At 38.2% G+C, this 17391-nt stretch overlaps 1 protein-coding gene across 6 annotated transcripts in view; it reads right to left on the minus strand.

Moving 5' to 3' along the window:
* Positions 1 to 2293: 2293 nt before the first annotated feature.
* The window catches only part of rims2b (regulating synaptic membrane exocytosis 2b), a 92023-nt gene continuing 76925 nt past the window's right edge, over positions 2294 to 17391 (minus strand). For all 6 annotated transcript variants that reach the window (XM_034294736.1, XM_029122956.2, XM_029122955.2 and 3 more), the window contains 7 exons: positions 15746 to 15886; positions 14823 to 14995; positions 11212 to 11353; positions 8492 to 8604; positions 6340 to 6441; positions 3981 to 4120; positions 2294 to 3848 (listed from right to left, as the gene is read on the minus strand). In XM_034294736.1, coding sequence (XP_034150627.1) covers positions 3633 to 3848; positions 3981 to 4120; positions 6340 to 6441; positions 8492 to 8604; positions 11212 to 11353; positions 14823 to 14995; positions 15746 to 15886 — 1027 coding nt within the window. In that variant the 3' untranslated portion in view covers positions 2294 to 3632. The remainder of the gene's footprint in view (positions 3849 to 3980; positions 4121 to 6339; positions 6442 to 8491; positions 8605 to 11211; positions 11354 to 14822; positions 14996 to 15745; positions 15887 to 17391) is intronic.

Raw genomic sequence — 17391 nt, forward strand, 5'->3', positions numbered from 1 at the left:
CTAAAGCTATGCACTGCTGCTGAAATCAACTAGATAGCCCAATTACAACCCCTGGGAAAGACTTGTAAAGACATGCCATTTACAGACCATTCATTTCGGGTTTCGTCTTTTTCTATGTATTCTGTTTTTGTCGTTTTTTTCCTATGTTGAGACCTCCAAAACAAATACATTATTGTATTTTTCTAATTAACAATTTATAATAAATATATTCTGTTATTGATAATTTTTTATACATCTATATAGTTTGATGAAAGCCCTGTAGATGAATTGATGCTCTGACTGGATGGTGATGCTGCGGAGGAGAATGTCCATGCTAATATGGACAATTCGTATGCTGATGACGCCAAATGGTGTTCGGCTCTGGTGGTTACTGGGGGTCAAAAAAGACAGCTGGTTCTAGTGTTAAGGCTCCCTAGGAGTAAACTATTGTAAATGACGTAAGGCTGCCTAGGAGTAAACTATGTTCATGTTTATGAAGTAAGGCTGCCTAGGAGTAAACTATATCTATATGATTTATAGCTGACTAGGAGTAAACTACATTCCTATATTTCAAAATCAGTGCCCCAGTCAATCGTGAGGGATTGTTCATTCTTACACTGTTATTGTTTCTCTCTCTCACCAATACATTCCTGTGGTTAGTTTCATTCTAGATTGAGTGTTCATTCAATAAAGGGGCATGTTTTCTGTCAGCCTTTGGGCTAGATTTGTCACCCCTGTTAAGTCAAGATGGATTTTTCCCACAAATACACAACATATAGTCCCTTATCGAAATCATACCCAACGTCTGAGATTAAAACTTAACTGCACTGTTTAGCCTTACAGCTTTTATACATTCCTATATTTTTATCATGTTTTTATTCTATCATGTTATTCTATATTTTAATATTATGCTGTTATTTTATGATGTATTTTATATTTCTCTCTTTAATTTATTTAGTTATTAAATATCTATTTTTCTATCTTTTACCAATAGTAGTCCAAGTTCTGGTGCTATGGCAAAGGATGAGGTCTATCTTTCTCCAAGGGATTTTGATATAGTTATCAATGCATCTGTTACGTCTCGGCTGGATTACTGTAATTCCTTGTACCCGGGGTTAGATCAGAAAACCTTAAATCGGCTCCAGCAAGTACAAAATTCCGCCACTTGACTTTTGACCTGTACAAGAAAACGGGAGCACATAAGATTCATTTTGGCCTCCCCCCATTGCCTTCCTGTTCGTTTCAGGATTTACTTTAAGATTTTAATGCTTGTCTATATGGTTTTAAAAAGATTGGCCCCTTTACATCTATCTGAACTTTTACATGGGAATTCTCCAACCCAAGCACTGATGTCAGCTAACCAGTTACTTTTAGTTGAAATTCAACACTACTGTTGTTTGGTCCATTGGGTTTAAGGCCGGGTGTTTTGTAAAAGCACTTTGTGACAACTGCTGATGTAAAAAGGGTTAGGCTTTATAAATATATTTGGTTGATTGATTGAGTTGTCCCACAAGCCAGACTAAAACAAGAGCAGATCGAGCTTTCGCGTGGGTATTCGAAATGCACAGACTTATCACAAGTCACTGCTAAAGACACACCTTTTTACTCTGGGTTTTAGTCCTAGCTGAGTTGGCATCAAATATCTGTGCTGATATTTTGTATGTTTTTTGTTATGTGTACCTACGTACATTTTTAACCTGTAAATTGCATATATTTTGTATATTTACATTTGACCCTGTACAGCACTTTGGTCAATGACAGTTGTTTTATATATGCTTTATAAATACAGTTGACATTGACTATCAGAGGAATATCCTCTGTGTAAATGTAACAATCTGTTGATGACGAATAATGCAAGTTCTTGTGCTGCTGTTTAGAATTATCTCACAAAAAGACTGGAGGGTTTATCCAAACGCTGGAGCGCGAGATTCAGATACCGGGGTGGTGCAGTGTACAGTTATGGTAACTGTAACTAATTGAATATAAAATGCATGTACAGACATGGCATACTTGGCTCTCTCCAGGGGGACATTTAAGACATTGATTCAAATATTATCTCACAAAGGCACTGACAGCTTCATCCGGGCGCTAGAATGTGAGGATTGAGGTGTTGAAGTTCATGTGCAGTCCCCCTGGAGACAGCTGAGTTACAGAATTGTAACAATCTGACTGTTTTAATTTCATTGCATTTTTTTAATCTTTGTTTTCAATGTGAAGCACATTAAATTGCTTCTATTTATGAATTGTTCTATATGAATAAATGTGCTTGCTTGCTTGCTATTTCCATTTTTCATTTTGATTAAATTGTCAAAAATGTCTATTAACATATTTTTTATTTAATCATTATGAAGTATTCTATATAGACTGATTCAAAAAATATCTTTAATCAGAAATAAAAATACATCACAACAAAATGCAGAGAAAGTGAAGGGGTCTAAATCCTTTCTGAAATCACGGTAGAGTTGTGGAAAAGGGTACTGAGATGAAATCAGACAAAGATTAACATGTATTACAGTTATGGAAATAGTATTACAGTTATGGAAAAGAAAACATTGAAAAAGTGTGAAGAAAAGAGGAACTGGCATATCACTTCATCTGCCAAATATGATGGGGAACGGTCATAAATGTCTCACTTATCTTCATTACTAATGTAACTGCCGACGGCAGCAGGATGAATTCTGAAGGGTACAGGAACTGTGCTCAACCAAATTCGTCTGAACTCATTTAACTGGGTTTTGTTTTGCTGACGTTATTTTCAAAAAAGTTCAAAAGTTACTGACAGACACAGGCAATCACCTGATCTGATTCAAATTGAGCATGCCTCAAAACAAGAAGGAAGTAAAAATGGCTCAAATGCAGGTGTCCACTGATGTCAATTGGTCACACAATTTTGGCAATTTGGATCTCTTTATTGTACATAATTGTAATCTATACAAATGCTTCTGCATCCCGAAATGGGGTCATTATGTATAAAACATGTTTGCATTTCTGTAAGGTTCTTTCAAAATGAGACACTGTCCAAATACTTTTTGAGGTTACTGTAATGAAACTTGGGTTCCAAATCATCAATACTAGAACACCAGATAGAATTATTGCCTAACAGAATATGGTAGTCTAACGTAAACATTGGAACTCGGCAATGTTAGTTGTAGTTGAATGGCTGACTATATTAGTCTAGAATTAGTCTCTAGGTTGTGTTGAGAGAAAATGAAGGTGGTGGGGGATGCTTGACATAAGGGTTAGGGTTAGTAGACCACTGCCAACCATCCCAGGATTCATCATGGCCTTAACCAATAGAACCCCACTGAGTACATATAGAAGACTAGACAGGACTTCTGTAGATTTCAAGTTAGGGTTCAGAAATCTAGTGCTCCTGAATACAGTCCATGTTTCCTTTCCTGTTGCTTTCCGGTCCCCTAAGATCCTTCCAGGTCCCCCAAAATCCTTGGGAAGATGATGGTTTGGGGGAATTAACCCATGTTGCATTGAGACGGTATCTCCCATAGGGGGCATTCTACTCCTGCTCCAGTCTCCAGTTTCTTTCTTCATGGGTTTAAAACACACAACATGCAGTGTTACCAGGGGAACCAGGGCATGGCCAAAGAGGGCGAAGACCCACCAGACTGATCCCATTACTGGTTGCTGGAAAGATGTTAGCCGTCCTTCAATTTTGCTGCATTTGCTGCTTGTTCTGCTATTGCTGCTTTGCTAGTTAAAGGTGCCAAGGTCGGATCCACCAATGATGTGGGAGGGAAGAGTTTGAACCAACCAATCACCATGTTGGATAAATCTAAATCATCTAAAAGTATCTGAGCAGCTCCCATGAAGGATTTGTGGTCCATGCGTCCATAGTCTCCCCACACGATAATCTGGAGAATAAAGCACAGGCATTAAATACTACTCTGCAAATACCATATGCGTTGTCCTATACTCCTAATAGACACAAATAAATCTGAAGAGGATAAATTAAACATGATTAGTTTAGCTATAAAGTGTTTTACTTGTAAAACCTTTCCCTCTGGATTTTCTTCAAATTGAAGTTGTTGCTGATAGAGAGGGTCCAACGTTTTCCTCGCAAGCCGGGTTTTCTTTTTGACTATGCATTTCCCATTGTCCATCAGATATACTTTGACATAGGGAGCTTGGGACAAAAGGAGAAAACAAGTCTAATTATTTTTTTATAATTCACAACCCTATCCCACAAATGTTACCCCTTAGTTTCAGATTTTATATGTACCCAAATATTTGTCAAATCATATCAGATTGCAACTCTTTCTTCCTAAGTTTCGGACCTTTTAGTGAGTTGTTCCTCACCATTGTGCATTAACCTGGTTGTGACTTGCTCTTTGGGATTTCAGGCTGGGTGTTTTGTAAAAGCACTTCATGAAAACTGCTGAGGATTTATAAAATACATTTGATTGATTGAACAACTCTAAACTGGCAAAAGATGATTCAAAGGTTGAAACTTGCTTTCTCTGAATCATGTCCCATCAAGTTGTACTTGCTGCCACATTACTTGCTTAAACAAGAAGTCTGAAAAACCAACTATGAATAACGCTACTTTGACTACTGCACCTTATAAGACTGTAGACATTCTACTTAACAAAGCAAGCTACTAGAGTGCGATGAGACAAGAAAAATCTAGCCAGACCTCCTACATTCCCTTATTAATAGTAATGGGTTAATTTCACACCAATGTACTTTATTTATTATGAGGGTTACCATTAGAAAGTTGGAAATTAAAATTGGTGGCTGACCCATCAGAAAAATATTATTTCTGATTATTTTCCCTTACTTAAATTACCCTTCCTTACTATACCAAAATGCTACCTGCTGTCTTCTTGGGACCCTACAGACAAACCCAGCTAAGCCTGGGCATAAAATTAGGCCAGACCAGGGATATGGGAGACTCACACAGAGGAGATCCTTACCATAACTTCATGGATTCTGGAAAATAAACTAATATAAAAAGGAACAAAATAAAAACTCTGTCTCAGGTATTGTTGATTTATACTGGTCCCTTGTGTGTTTTCCTGGGCACTTATTCCGACCATTCACATTTGTTAATAGTGAGAGGCAAAATTTTAATTTTTTGACTATATGGTCTGGGGATAACAATGCCTTTTTTCAATACATTAAATGCAATTTTTAGGTGACTGACAACTTAGAACAGGAGTACAAATATGATACACAAAAAAATATTTTAGCCTAAAACAAGCCAGTGATTTACGGTCTGATATACACCACCGGTCAAAGGTTTTAGAAACCCAAATTTTTCCAATTTAAAAAAACTGTAAGCAGTTGAAGTCCAGTGAATATCCTGAAAAGGTACAAAGGTTAGCAGCAAGAGGTAAAGAAAAATACATTTCAGAGTAAAAAATGTACATATAATCTTCAGCAAAGTAAGCAAATTAAGCAAATTAAGCCTTGACAATTTATGCTAACAATTCCTACAGATTTTGTTGATTACTTACAAAACTGGAACAGATTGTGTTATTGCACCCTCTTAAAATTATTTGGACAGTATTGTGCTGTAGGAAGTAGTATATTGCTATCATAATGGCAAGACAAAGGTCATTAACAAAGGAAGACAGACAGGACATTTCAACCCTTAAAAGTGTAGGCTTTTCTTTTAGAGAAATTACAAAGAAAGCCAAGGTGTTAAGGTTAGGGTTAGCACTTGGAAACTGGAGGAAACTCTGACAGGAAGAGATCTGGCATACCTAAAGCCACAACAGAATCAGAAGATAAGTTCCTTAAAATTCAACAGCATGCGTGATTAAACATGACAGGTCAAGTGGCAGTATGAAAGCCTTTGCTAAGATGGCAAAATCAGAAAAAGAGCCTTGTCTGGACCACGAAGCTCCGTCAATGGACTACTAAAAAGTTCTTATGGAGCAATTAATCAATTTTTTTATGTTGGTTCATTACGCAGGGTTTTTGTATGCTGCATGTAGGTGAAAGGATAATCTGGGCAGAAGCACAGCAACCTCAAAGTGCTCCACATATGTGGGAACTTCTGCAACAGTATTGGCAAAAAATTATCAAACAATATTTGATTTCCATTGCAGAAATAATGACACAAGTGTGTTTGGCAGTTATTTTCTGCAGATGTAGCTTGTGATGATTTAAAAATGTTGATTTAATTTTGTTATACAAAATGACTCTAGTATTCTCCCAAGGTTTTTTGTTCTATGCTTTAATTTAAATGTAACTGAAGACGCTGAACTGTGTGAATAACAATAAAAACTCGAAAAATTTAGCTGTTCTAAAATCTTTGACCAGTAGTGTACCTTGAAATTCATCCAATCAGCATCCAAGGATATAACCACCCAGTGTATAATAAAATCTAATGTTCACCTGGCAGTTGCTTGTTGCCTTGTTTACCCACAAGTCCCCTGGCCCTGATGACCTCTACGTCCAGACGTTCCTTCCTGTATACCATCCCAATCTGGATGTCACCTGGATAGAAAATATATATTATTTTAACCCTAATTGGAGAGAACATATACAATACCTAAAGGAATTCAGATCTCCAACCAATTCTCTCATGTCATGAAAAATCATCATTCAGTCTCCTTGGGTTCACAGTATTTAAAGAGTATTGCCAAAAAGCCTCCCTCTGTTTCAATTAACAAACAACGTCTTCGCCCCTTTTTGAGATGCGGAGGTGTTCTATAGCCTCAAATAGTAAAGAGGCTTCCATGCAGTGACATGTAGCAGCATAGTCTTTGTTTTTATGGCAAATAGCAACCTTGTTGTTTGCAATGCGTAGTTTCAGTGCCCTGTTTGTCTGACCAATATATGCCGCTCCACACATGCATTTTAACATCTATATCACATTTTTAGTGCTACAGTTTATAAAGCTTTGGATGTTATATTCTTTTCCTGTTCTTGGATGGCAGAACACTGTAGTGTTAATCGTATTGTTGCAATGCGTGCAATGTCCAGATTTATAATTACTGTCATGTGAATCCAGAAACCAAGATTCTATTTTCTTGGTTGGCTGCATGCTTAATGTATTATTAACCCGACACCTAATCTCTAAAATATGTTACAAACTCACTACATTTAAAAGTGGAAAGAGGCAGGATTTATTCTGTTCTTTAAAAATATTGAAATGAACATGTAATTTAGATTTTATCCAGGCCCCTTTCAGCCTTTCTACAGTTTTGCTTTCTACAGTGTCAATGGTTTCATTGAATTTGATATTAAAGTTTTTCACAAGATCTTTACAGTATGAGGCTAAAAAAGGTTGTTTATCAGAATTCTGAAATGTCCCTGGGCATTCCCAAAACAAATCAAAATTGTTAATGAATGTAAATGCACATTTAGTATTGCCATTTGTACTGAATTCATTGTACATCTATACATTCCTCTTGTAATATACATATACTAAATACTTGTAAAGACTTTGTAAGTGTTTTGCCCTCCTCTATTTGCACTTCTGGTTAGATGCTAACAGCATTTCGTTGTATTGTACTTGTACTTGTTCAATGACAATTAAGTTGAATCTGATCTAATATGTAACCCTACATGTAACAGAAGCCCCCGGCAGATCTCATTCAGATGTTTCGGTCCACTCCTAAGAGTTTTGTGTTTTCATCTAGTCCGAAGAGTGTTTTGTGTCGGAACTGTCCATAGACTGTACTTTTGGTCCTGTACTTAGAGGGTTATGTTCTGGGCCAATCCTAAGAGTGTTCCTTTGGTTCTGTCTGTAGAGAGTTGTTTTGGTCCTGTCCTTAGATTGTATTGTTTTGGTCATTTCCTAAGAACCTTGCATTTTGGTCCTGTTTCATGCGCAATGTATTTGCATGCAAAGTGAAAGGTCCAAACACAAGAAACAGGAAAGTACATTAAAAAAGCATATGTTCTCCTCCAGACATAAAATTCTGATGGTATCACTCACTTACCATTTTTCTTTATTTACAACTCTGCTTTTTGTACCCTTATTTTGCCAGTTATATTTATAAGTAGCTCTCATGCTTGGAAAGGTTGGAAACCCTTTGGGATTAGGCCATAGTTGTGAGAAAGAACATCTCTTACAAGGGAGAGCTATATAAAGGAGAAAGATTCATATAGAAGTGTCATGACATGAAGGAGGAATCCTGTTAAGCAAGCAGTCATGACATGGGGGAGGAGTCATGTTAAGTAAGCAGAGTCATAAAATGGAGGAGTCCTGTTAAATAACCAGCGTCATGATATAGGGGAGGAGAACTGTTAAATAACCAGAGTCATGACATGGGGGAGGAGTCCTGTTAAATAGCCAGAGTGATGACATGGGGGAGGAGTCCTGTTAAATTACCAGAGTCATGACATGAGGGAGGAATCCTGTTAAGTAAGCAGTCATGACATGAGGGAGGAGTCATGTTAAGTAGGCAGAGTCATGACATGGGGGAGGAGTCCTGTTAAGTAAGCAGTCATGGCATGTAGGAGGAGTCCTGTTAAGTAGGTAGATATGACACAGAGGATGAGTCCTAATAAGTAGGAGAGGTCATGACAAGTTGCTTACCCAAAGGTGGTGTAGCAAGTGTCTGCCTGCCAGCAAGCTGTGCAGGACCCAACCCTTCCAGGAACTCTGTGAAGTGGATGTCAGATGAAATACGAACCCCAGGGAAGATGAGGCTGTGGGGAGAAAACACCCTGGTCATTGACAACAAGGATCTGGGAGAAAACACACTTGTTAAAGACACCAGGGATATGGGGAGAAACACTGGTTATTGACACCAGGGATCTGGGGAGAAAGAAACATTTAATATGCCCTCTTAACTCACTCCCTTTTCCATTAAGTAAATTGTTTTACAGAAAATTACTTTATGGGCCAGTTTCGTAGCCAGAGATTAAGCCTAGTCTAGGACCTAAAAATCTAGTTCAATAGATTACTCATTTGAGCGTGTTTTTTTAGACTAAGCATAATCTGTAAATAAGGATCAAATATTATTTTACTTACAAATATTGACTTGCCCACTTATAATGACACATAAATCACTGGCTTAATTATTTTATTTTTATTATTTTATTTATACAGGGCAAACCAACTGAGGCCAATGTCTCATTTACAGTGGGGCCCTGTATTACATTAATAATAAAACATAAAATACAAAAAAAATATTTTACGAAATGAAAGCATGTATAACAAGCATAAAATATTTTAAACTAAACAAATTAAAAATAGCAAATGCAATTCACTGGAGAGTGAGCAGTTAAACAATGTTTAAACGATCCTTCAACCCAATGTCATCCTGTAGAACAAGTTGAACCTATCTTAGATTAAGTCCGGGGTACCTTGAGATGTAGCCACTCTTGTGAGCCAGTGTGATATGCATTAATTCTCCAGTTTATTTTCTAGGAAATGTAATTAGGAAATTTTTGTAGGTTGGCTTTATAAACAAACAACATCCTATGCCGGGCTCTTCAGGACAACAGGGAGTCCCAACCGACAGTAGCGTATAAAAGACAATAGTGTGTAAAAAAGCCTGCATCAGTAATAAAATGTAAAGCATCATGATTGACTGAGTCAACACTTTTCAAAACAGAAGTTGAAGTGTGCATACAGTGGGGAGAACAAGTATTTGATACACAGCCGATTTTGCAGGTTTTCCTACTTACAAAACATGTAGAGGTCTGTAATTTTTATCATAGGTGCACTTCAACTGTGAGAGACGGAATCTAAAAGTCCAGAAAATCACATTGTATGATTTTAAAATAATTAATTAGCATTTTATTGCATGACATAAGTATTTGATCACCTACCAACCAGTAAGAATTCCGTCTCTCACAGGCCTGTTAGTTTTTCTTTAAGAAGCCCTCAAGTTCTCCACTCATTAACTGTATTAACTGCACCTGTTTGAACTCGTTACCTGTATAAAAGACACCTGTCCACACACTCAATCAAACAGACTCCAACCTCTCCACAATGGCCAAGACCAGAGAGCTGTGTAAGGACATCAGGGATAAAATTGTAGACCTGCACAAGGCTGGGATGGGCTACAGGACAGTAGGCAAGCAGCTTGGTGAGAAGGCGACAACTGTGGGCGCAATTATTAGAGAATTTCAAGATGACGGTCAATCTGCCTCGGTCTGGGGTTCCATGCAAGATCTCACCTCGTGGGGCATCAATGATCATGAGGAAGGTGAGGGATCAGCCCAGCACTACATGGCAGGACCTGGTCAATGACCTGAAGAGAGCTGGGACTACAGTCTCAAAGAAAACCATTAGTAACACACTACGCCGTCATGGATTAAAATCCTGCAGTGTATGCAAGGTCCCCCTGTTCAAGCCAAGCGCATGTCCAGGCCTGTCTGAAATTTGCCAATGACCATCTGGACGATCCAGAGGAGGAATGGGAGAAGGTCATGTGGTCTGATGAGACAAAAATAGTGCTTTTTGGTCTAAACTCCACTTGCCGTGTTTAGAGGAAGAAGAAGGATGAGTACAACCTCAAGAACACCATCCCAACCGTGAAGCATGGAGGTGTGAAACATCATTCTTTGGGGATGCTTTCTACAAAGGGGACAGGATGACTGCACCGTATTAAGGGGAGGATGGATGGGGCCATGTATCGTGAGATCTTGGCCAACAACCTCCTTCCCTCAGTAAGAGCATTGAAGATGGGTCGTGGCTGGGTCTTCCAGCATGACACGACCTGAAACACACAGCCAGGGCAACTAAGGAGTGGCTCCGTAAGAAGCATCTCAAGGTCCTGGAGTGGCCTAGCCAGTCTCCAGACCTGAAACCAATAGAAAATCTTTGGAGGGAGCTGAAAGTCTGTATTGCCAAGCGACAGCCCCAAAACCTGAAGGAGAAGGTTTGGTCTGTATGGAGGAGTGGGCCAAAATCACTGCTGCAGTGTGTGCAAACCTGGTCAAGAACTACAGGAAACGTATGATCTCTGTAATTGCAAACAAAGGTTTACGTACCAAAAAACAGGTGACATTGATTCAAATTTGCTTATACTTCCTAACCGGACAGATTGATACAAGTGGAGTTTATTTGACGTGGTGTTATGGTGATGAATACCTGTTCCCTTAATTTTTTGGAGCAGTGTAATTTGTCTGCTAGGAATTATTTAAATCAGCCTTCAATGTACAATGTGGGAATGACGCCTAGAAAACTAGCCTTTTTGGACTACATATTTAGAGGGATTGGATGAAGAGGATGAAAATAAGAGAGGTATTATGAATTGAAAAGGCAAGTGAAAAGGAGGAGAGGATGAAGAGAGGGTTGCTTACTTTCCCGGCTTGGCCTCAGCCTCGGGGTCAGAGGAATCTCGGGTGATCTGTCGTGTCAATTTGCTCTTGAACTCCAAGGCCAATCCTGTTTCAACGCTTCTCTGGACTGGAAGACGGATAATCTTCTTCTTCCCTTCCTCCTCTGTATAGATAGAAAGACAATAACATTTTTGTATTGACGTAACTATAATGTAACACATTAATAAGAGATTCGACAATCCGTCAAGCGCTGACAGCAACCCTCTCATTGTAGCATCAATCTTTACTCTGTAGTATTACCATCTCCCTCTAGTTTCTTCTGAAACTCGTCAGTCAATTCTTGTTCTGAGAAATGAAGGCCATTTCATGCGAGAAACTCACACAACAATATTTAGCACAGCACAAACTGGTTCTAACCAGAATGAGCAAAAGGACAAATACATAAGTTTCTAATTTGAAAGACAGTCACCTCACAGATACTCAACTGACAGCTTCATTAAATAACATCTGCAAAACCCCAGTCTCATCATCACCAGTGAAGATGCGACTCCAGTGTCTGTGTTGTTTTGCCCCTCTTAATTTGTTCTATATATTGGCCAGACTGAGATATTACTTTTTCTTTGCAACTCACTATTTAATGAAGCTGCCAGTTGAGGACCTGTCACAAACTACACACTCTAATGTAGTGGTGGGATGCATGTAGGTGACATTGTAGGTGAACAGAGACAAACTAAACCGCTTCCCAAAATGGAAGAAAAAGTATTTGCCTCGCTTTAAGCAATATTTTGGGGATATTGCGGGCATTGTGTTAAATAGTATGATTAACCTTAAAATCACAAGGATTGTAATTGAACAAAAACAAGGCATGATTAATTTACAATATTGAAAGTTCAGTAGGCCTAGCCTATGTTATATAGGTTACTGTAAGTAATTGAACAATTACAGAAATCACACAGAATCTTTAAACAATTTATCTTAACCATTACTGACAAACCTTCTTAGCCGTATAGCCAAATTACCTATTAATTTTGCCATTAAATCATTCCACAGCATTATACAGATGCAAATGTGATGCATTTAATATTGCATTATTTAATGGGAGAAAAAATTTAATTACCAATCAACAATGTTGTAAACTGTATTTTTTGGGGTCTGTAATTTATCGTATGTCAGGATAACATAGCAAACGGCTACTAGAATAGTATATTTTCAGTGAGACATCTCTTTTGACTGTGTTCACTTAATACATTTTTTCATGGAAATATATGAAACAGATGTGCTGTGGAAATAAAATATTATTATCAAGAACTCATGAAATTCACCAGCGGGTGAATGTCAAAACATTTCTGCTACACATAATTCATTATCAATAACAAAACCATAGGCCCAATACTGTAGACTATTATTTGATTTGTCTTGTAATTTGGATAGGAACATCACCTGGTTGGTGGCTCAACATGTAGAACTGTGGAAGGCTATGCAATTATTTTAAAAGCCTGGTTCGAGTCCCAATGATTACTTTCTAATATGTGGTTTTGATGAAAACACTGGCAACACTGCATTTGTAATTTCTACATCAGGAATTTTTGCTTGTCAGTTATTAATATCACATTTTAAATCAAGCATTAGAACCACCATATTCTATGAATGTTTTAACTCCAGCATTTCTCTCATAGAGATGTATCATTCAGATGTATGATCACCAGATGATCAATGACGTCTGAAGCTTTATTTGATCTCTACTGACAGGCACCAAGGCCTTCCTCCATGCCCAGCTAGTGCTTCCCATATATTGGATAGCTGAGTAGCCAATGTAAAGTAGGTAATTATATAATAATCTGACATCACTGCCACAGTGTTTAATCCAATTTTAGTTTAGGTTTTATGTGACAGCACACTTATTGAAATAATGATATTTATTTTCCTATGAGTTATGTTTATATTTTCTCTTCCACAACCTCAATAATACCGAGGATGCAAACGTTTTCAAATTCTGGTTGATCAGGAGACTGAACCAAATTCTTAGATCGAGGCAAGCTTTGAAATTTCAACCTATTCTAATCCATGTGAAAATGCCAAGGCTTGCATTGGTGTAATACTACATGATTGATGACGTCCAAAGCCTCTTTTAATCACATGCTTTTTCCAAAGCCTCTTTGTTAAATGCAGGCTTCTATGGTTGTTCAGTGTGGTTCGGTGCCTGAGACTGCAAACCTCTACTGGTCACAGCAATGGTCCAGCAATGGCGCAATTAGTAGTGTCACTGATTCCCACTTTCTTACTTGTTACAGTGCGAGACTGAAACCAGATCATGTTTTACCTTGAGTACAAACAATGCTGTTCGTTGTTTAAATAATTTGTTTTATTTTGTGGATCTTATGAGACACTTGCCTTATTATCACAAAACATTAGAATGAATGCAGAGTTGCAAAATACTAGCTGGAAAGGCAAGAAAAACACAGAATACAAACCGGGCATTACAACTTCACTTTGGAAAGCGCATGCCTAAACACGGTGCTACAAAGTCCTGTTGGATAATGTGGAAAAGACGTCTATATGATCATTAAACATTGGATATTTATTCAAAGCCTTGAGAAATAGAACCGATTGTCAAATCATTGTGATGAAAGCCTCAAACGCTTCAGAAAGTCTCAGTTGCCCAATCGCTACTCTAATGTATTTGTCATCTGGCTCAGTTGTGCACTGGGGCCTCCCACTCTTCCTATTCTGGTTCCACGCTGATCTGTGAAGGGAGTACTACACATTGTACATGATTTTCTGTTTCTTGGCAATTTCTCACATGGAATAGAACTTATTTCTCAGAACAAGAAAAGACACGAATATCAGATGAAAGTTTTATGTTTCTGACCATTTTGAGTCTGTAATCAAACCCACAAATGCTGAAGCTGAAGATAATGACCTAGTCATTTTTATTGCTTCTTTAGTTAGCACAACAGTTTTCAGCTGTGCTAACAAAATTGCAAAAGGGTTTTCTAATGATCAATTAGCCTTTTAAAATGACAAACTTGGATTAACAAACAGAACACAGCAGGGATGGTTGCAGATAATGGGCCTCTGCACGGCTATGTAGATAGTCCATTAAAAAAAATTCCAGCTACAATAGTCGTTTACAACATTAACAAAGTTTACACTGTATTTCTGATCAATGTAATGTTATTTTAATGGACAAAGGTCATTTCTAAGAGACCACAAACTTTTGAACGGTAGTGTAGTCACATTTCTACAGGAATGTTAACATTTACATCATTAAATCATTAACAAATCAGAGGACCATAGCCAATTAGTATTTGTCAGTAGATTTAGTTATTGATTGATTGTTAAGGTTGAGTTAAACACACTGTATGAATGTCCTAAACAATTTTTAGCGCCGTGGGAAATCACAAGAGTCTGGGGCAGAGATGAGTGGAATGAGTGAAACAGTGGAATCGGACAAATAAGTGATCAGAAATCTGTAAAGTTTGAGAGTGGAATTATCCAATCACGGATTATGTTAAATAATCATATGATCATCGAATTCATCACAATGTTTTGATTTGCTGTCAGATAGCCAAATCACCTCCCAATTAAATGCAGTATCCTGGTCACTAGAACATTCTACCGAAGAGTCTCACCTTCATCATTGACCTGTGTGGTGCTTTGACTTTTCTTCCCGAGTCCTACGAGTCCCAATATTTTAGCACTGAAGCTGGAGCGCCTCTTCTTGTCATCATCATCATCATCATTCCTGTTCAGAGAGCATATGTCCCCGCCAACACTTGAGCTCTTCTGGATGGGTGTCACCGGCCTGTTTATTTTTTTGGATGGAAACTCAGAGTCAGTCACAAATTTCAGGTTAGGGTTATGTACAGGACAAAGATCAAAGAGAGTGGAAGAGTTGCAAGTAAAATTATATCCAAAAATTATGTATAGAAAATAGCGAGGGTGACAGAGAGAGGAGAGAGACAGAAAGAAAGAGGGGGAGAGTTGGGAGAAGAGGACATTCAGCTATAGTATACTGGGACACTGATGAACAACAGTTCATCAGTTATGAGTGTAGGTAAAACAGAAGCAAATTTGTGTAGGACAAGCAGCAAGAATGTACCGTAAGACCGAAATAGTAAGTAACGGCATGCAGTGGCATGCAGATCAACTGCTTATGTTTATTTTGCAGTTATTTAGCAGACACAGAAGTAGTGGTAATATGTACACCCTGACTGTATAACAGCGGTTTAGATATTAATGGCCGTGTGTTGTGTTATTTTGAGGTAACAGCAAATTTACACTATTATATAAGCTGTACACTCACTACTTTAATTTGCAGCAAAGTATAATTTCTTCAGTGTTGTCACATGAAAAGATATAATCAAATATTTGCAGAATTGTGAGGTGTGTACTCACTTTTGTGAGATACTGTACATGGAATAGGGAAATGGAATAGGTAAAAGTGATAGGTAAATGGGATATGTAAATGGAATAGGTAAATGGAATATGTAAATGGGAATGTTAAATGGAATAGCTACAAGGCATAGCTAAATAGAATTTGGAAATTACTAACTTGTTTTCTGTTGGGTCTTCTTCCTCCTCCTCTTCCCCTGACACTGCACCCTCAGGCTCAGCCCCCTCCACCGTGCCACCTCCTTCTCCCAGGACTTTCTCAGCCAGTCCAGCTAAATTCCCCTCCTCCAACTGGCTCTCACTGAAAACAACAGGATGCAAAAGGCAAGGACAGGCAATTATGGAACAAAGGGGACAGAACATGGTCTGAAATATGCACGACAGAACATAAAACAACAGTGAGGTAGAAGTGAATGAAGTAATTTGGTAACATGACTGCTGTGAGAGTGGTAGAAAGTAGAGGTGTGATATTCCCCTCTAGACATTACTACTATCAAATCATATTTCCACCATGCAAACCAGCAAATACTATCATCCCCAAGGATTAGAGATAAACAATCCCTCACAAAGGAGCTTTCAAAAAATTATGTATTCTCTTTTTACTGAAAACCTAACATCAAAATTACACCACAGGAACATAAAGCAAAGCTACAGATGGACAAATCCTAAAAATACAAGAGAACATGCTTAGTCTACAACTCTGTTTCCAAAAAAGTTGGGACGCTGCATAAAATGCAAATAAAACAGAATGCAAGGATGTTGTTGTGGAAATTTCTCTAACCAGTGTATTCTCACTGATTAAAGGACTGAGAGCCCCTTATTCAAATTAGAAAAGGAATGTGGGGATCTGGTATTTGCCTAGGGGGCATCTATTGTCTGTCCAGATGCTGTAAGAACTCTTAGAATTGAAGAAGTTACCTATGGGGGAAGGAGAGCTTGTCCTTTGTGTGAAGCTTAGGTAGTAACATAACAAAGGGAATGTGTTTTATTGACATAGGACAGCTGGGCAGCATCTTACCACACCCCTTTTAACTGTAATAAATACGGATTGTTCATGTATGGAGTCAGAGACTCCTCGGACGATTATGTTGGTAAGCGTTTGACGCGTCTCTCTTATTTGCAAATAATATTAAAATGGTTAACTTGTGGTTTCGTTAGGCCTGGGCGTCTGGGTCTATAACCACAGATCTTTTATGAATAGCCCCGGATCTCAAATTGACCAAAAATAATAAAAATATAAAAATAACCCCATATCTATTAATCTATAATTCCGTTCGCAAATTGTGACAATGTAGATGTGTAGGCCGCTAGCATGTACATCGAAATGTTCCTGTTGTACATTCAAAAACCTGTACTTTCTGTCCCGGGCGGGGCGGGGGGGTGGGCTAAGCCCCGAATATATTGTGATCCTACCGACGCCTCTGCTGTGCACACAGACAATGGTTCCTCAGCCCATGCAGTGATTTTCACTACAGAATTATGTCTGTTTTTAATGCAGTGCTGCCTGAAGGCCTGATGATCCCTGCCATCCAATACTGGTTTTTGGCCTTGTCCCTTACATACATAGATTTCTCTAGATTGTCTGAATCTTTTAATGATATTATGTACCGTAGATGATGACACCCCCAAGCTCTTTGTAATTTTATGTTGAGAAACACTATTCTTAAATTGTAGCACTATTTGCCTGTGCAGTCTTTCACAGAGTGGTGAACCCTTCCCTATCATTACTTATGAAAGACTCATCCTGATGCTCTTTTTATACCCAAACATGTTACAGATTTGTTGATAATTTACCTAATTAGTTGT

The sequence above is a fragment of the Esox lucius genome, chromosome 10 (genome assembly GCF_011004845.1).
Source record: "Esox lucius isolate fEsoLuc1 chromosome 10, fEsoLuc1.pri, whole genome shotgun sequence".
NCBI classification, from domain to species: domain Eukaryota; kingdom Metazoa; phylum Chordata; class Actinopteri; order Esociformes; family Esocidae; genus Esox; species Esox lucius.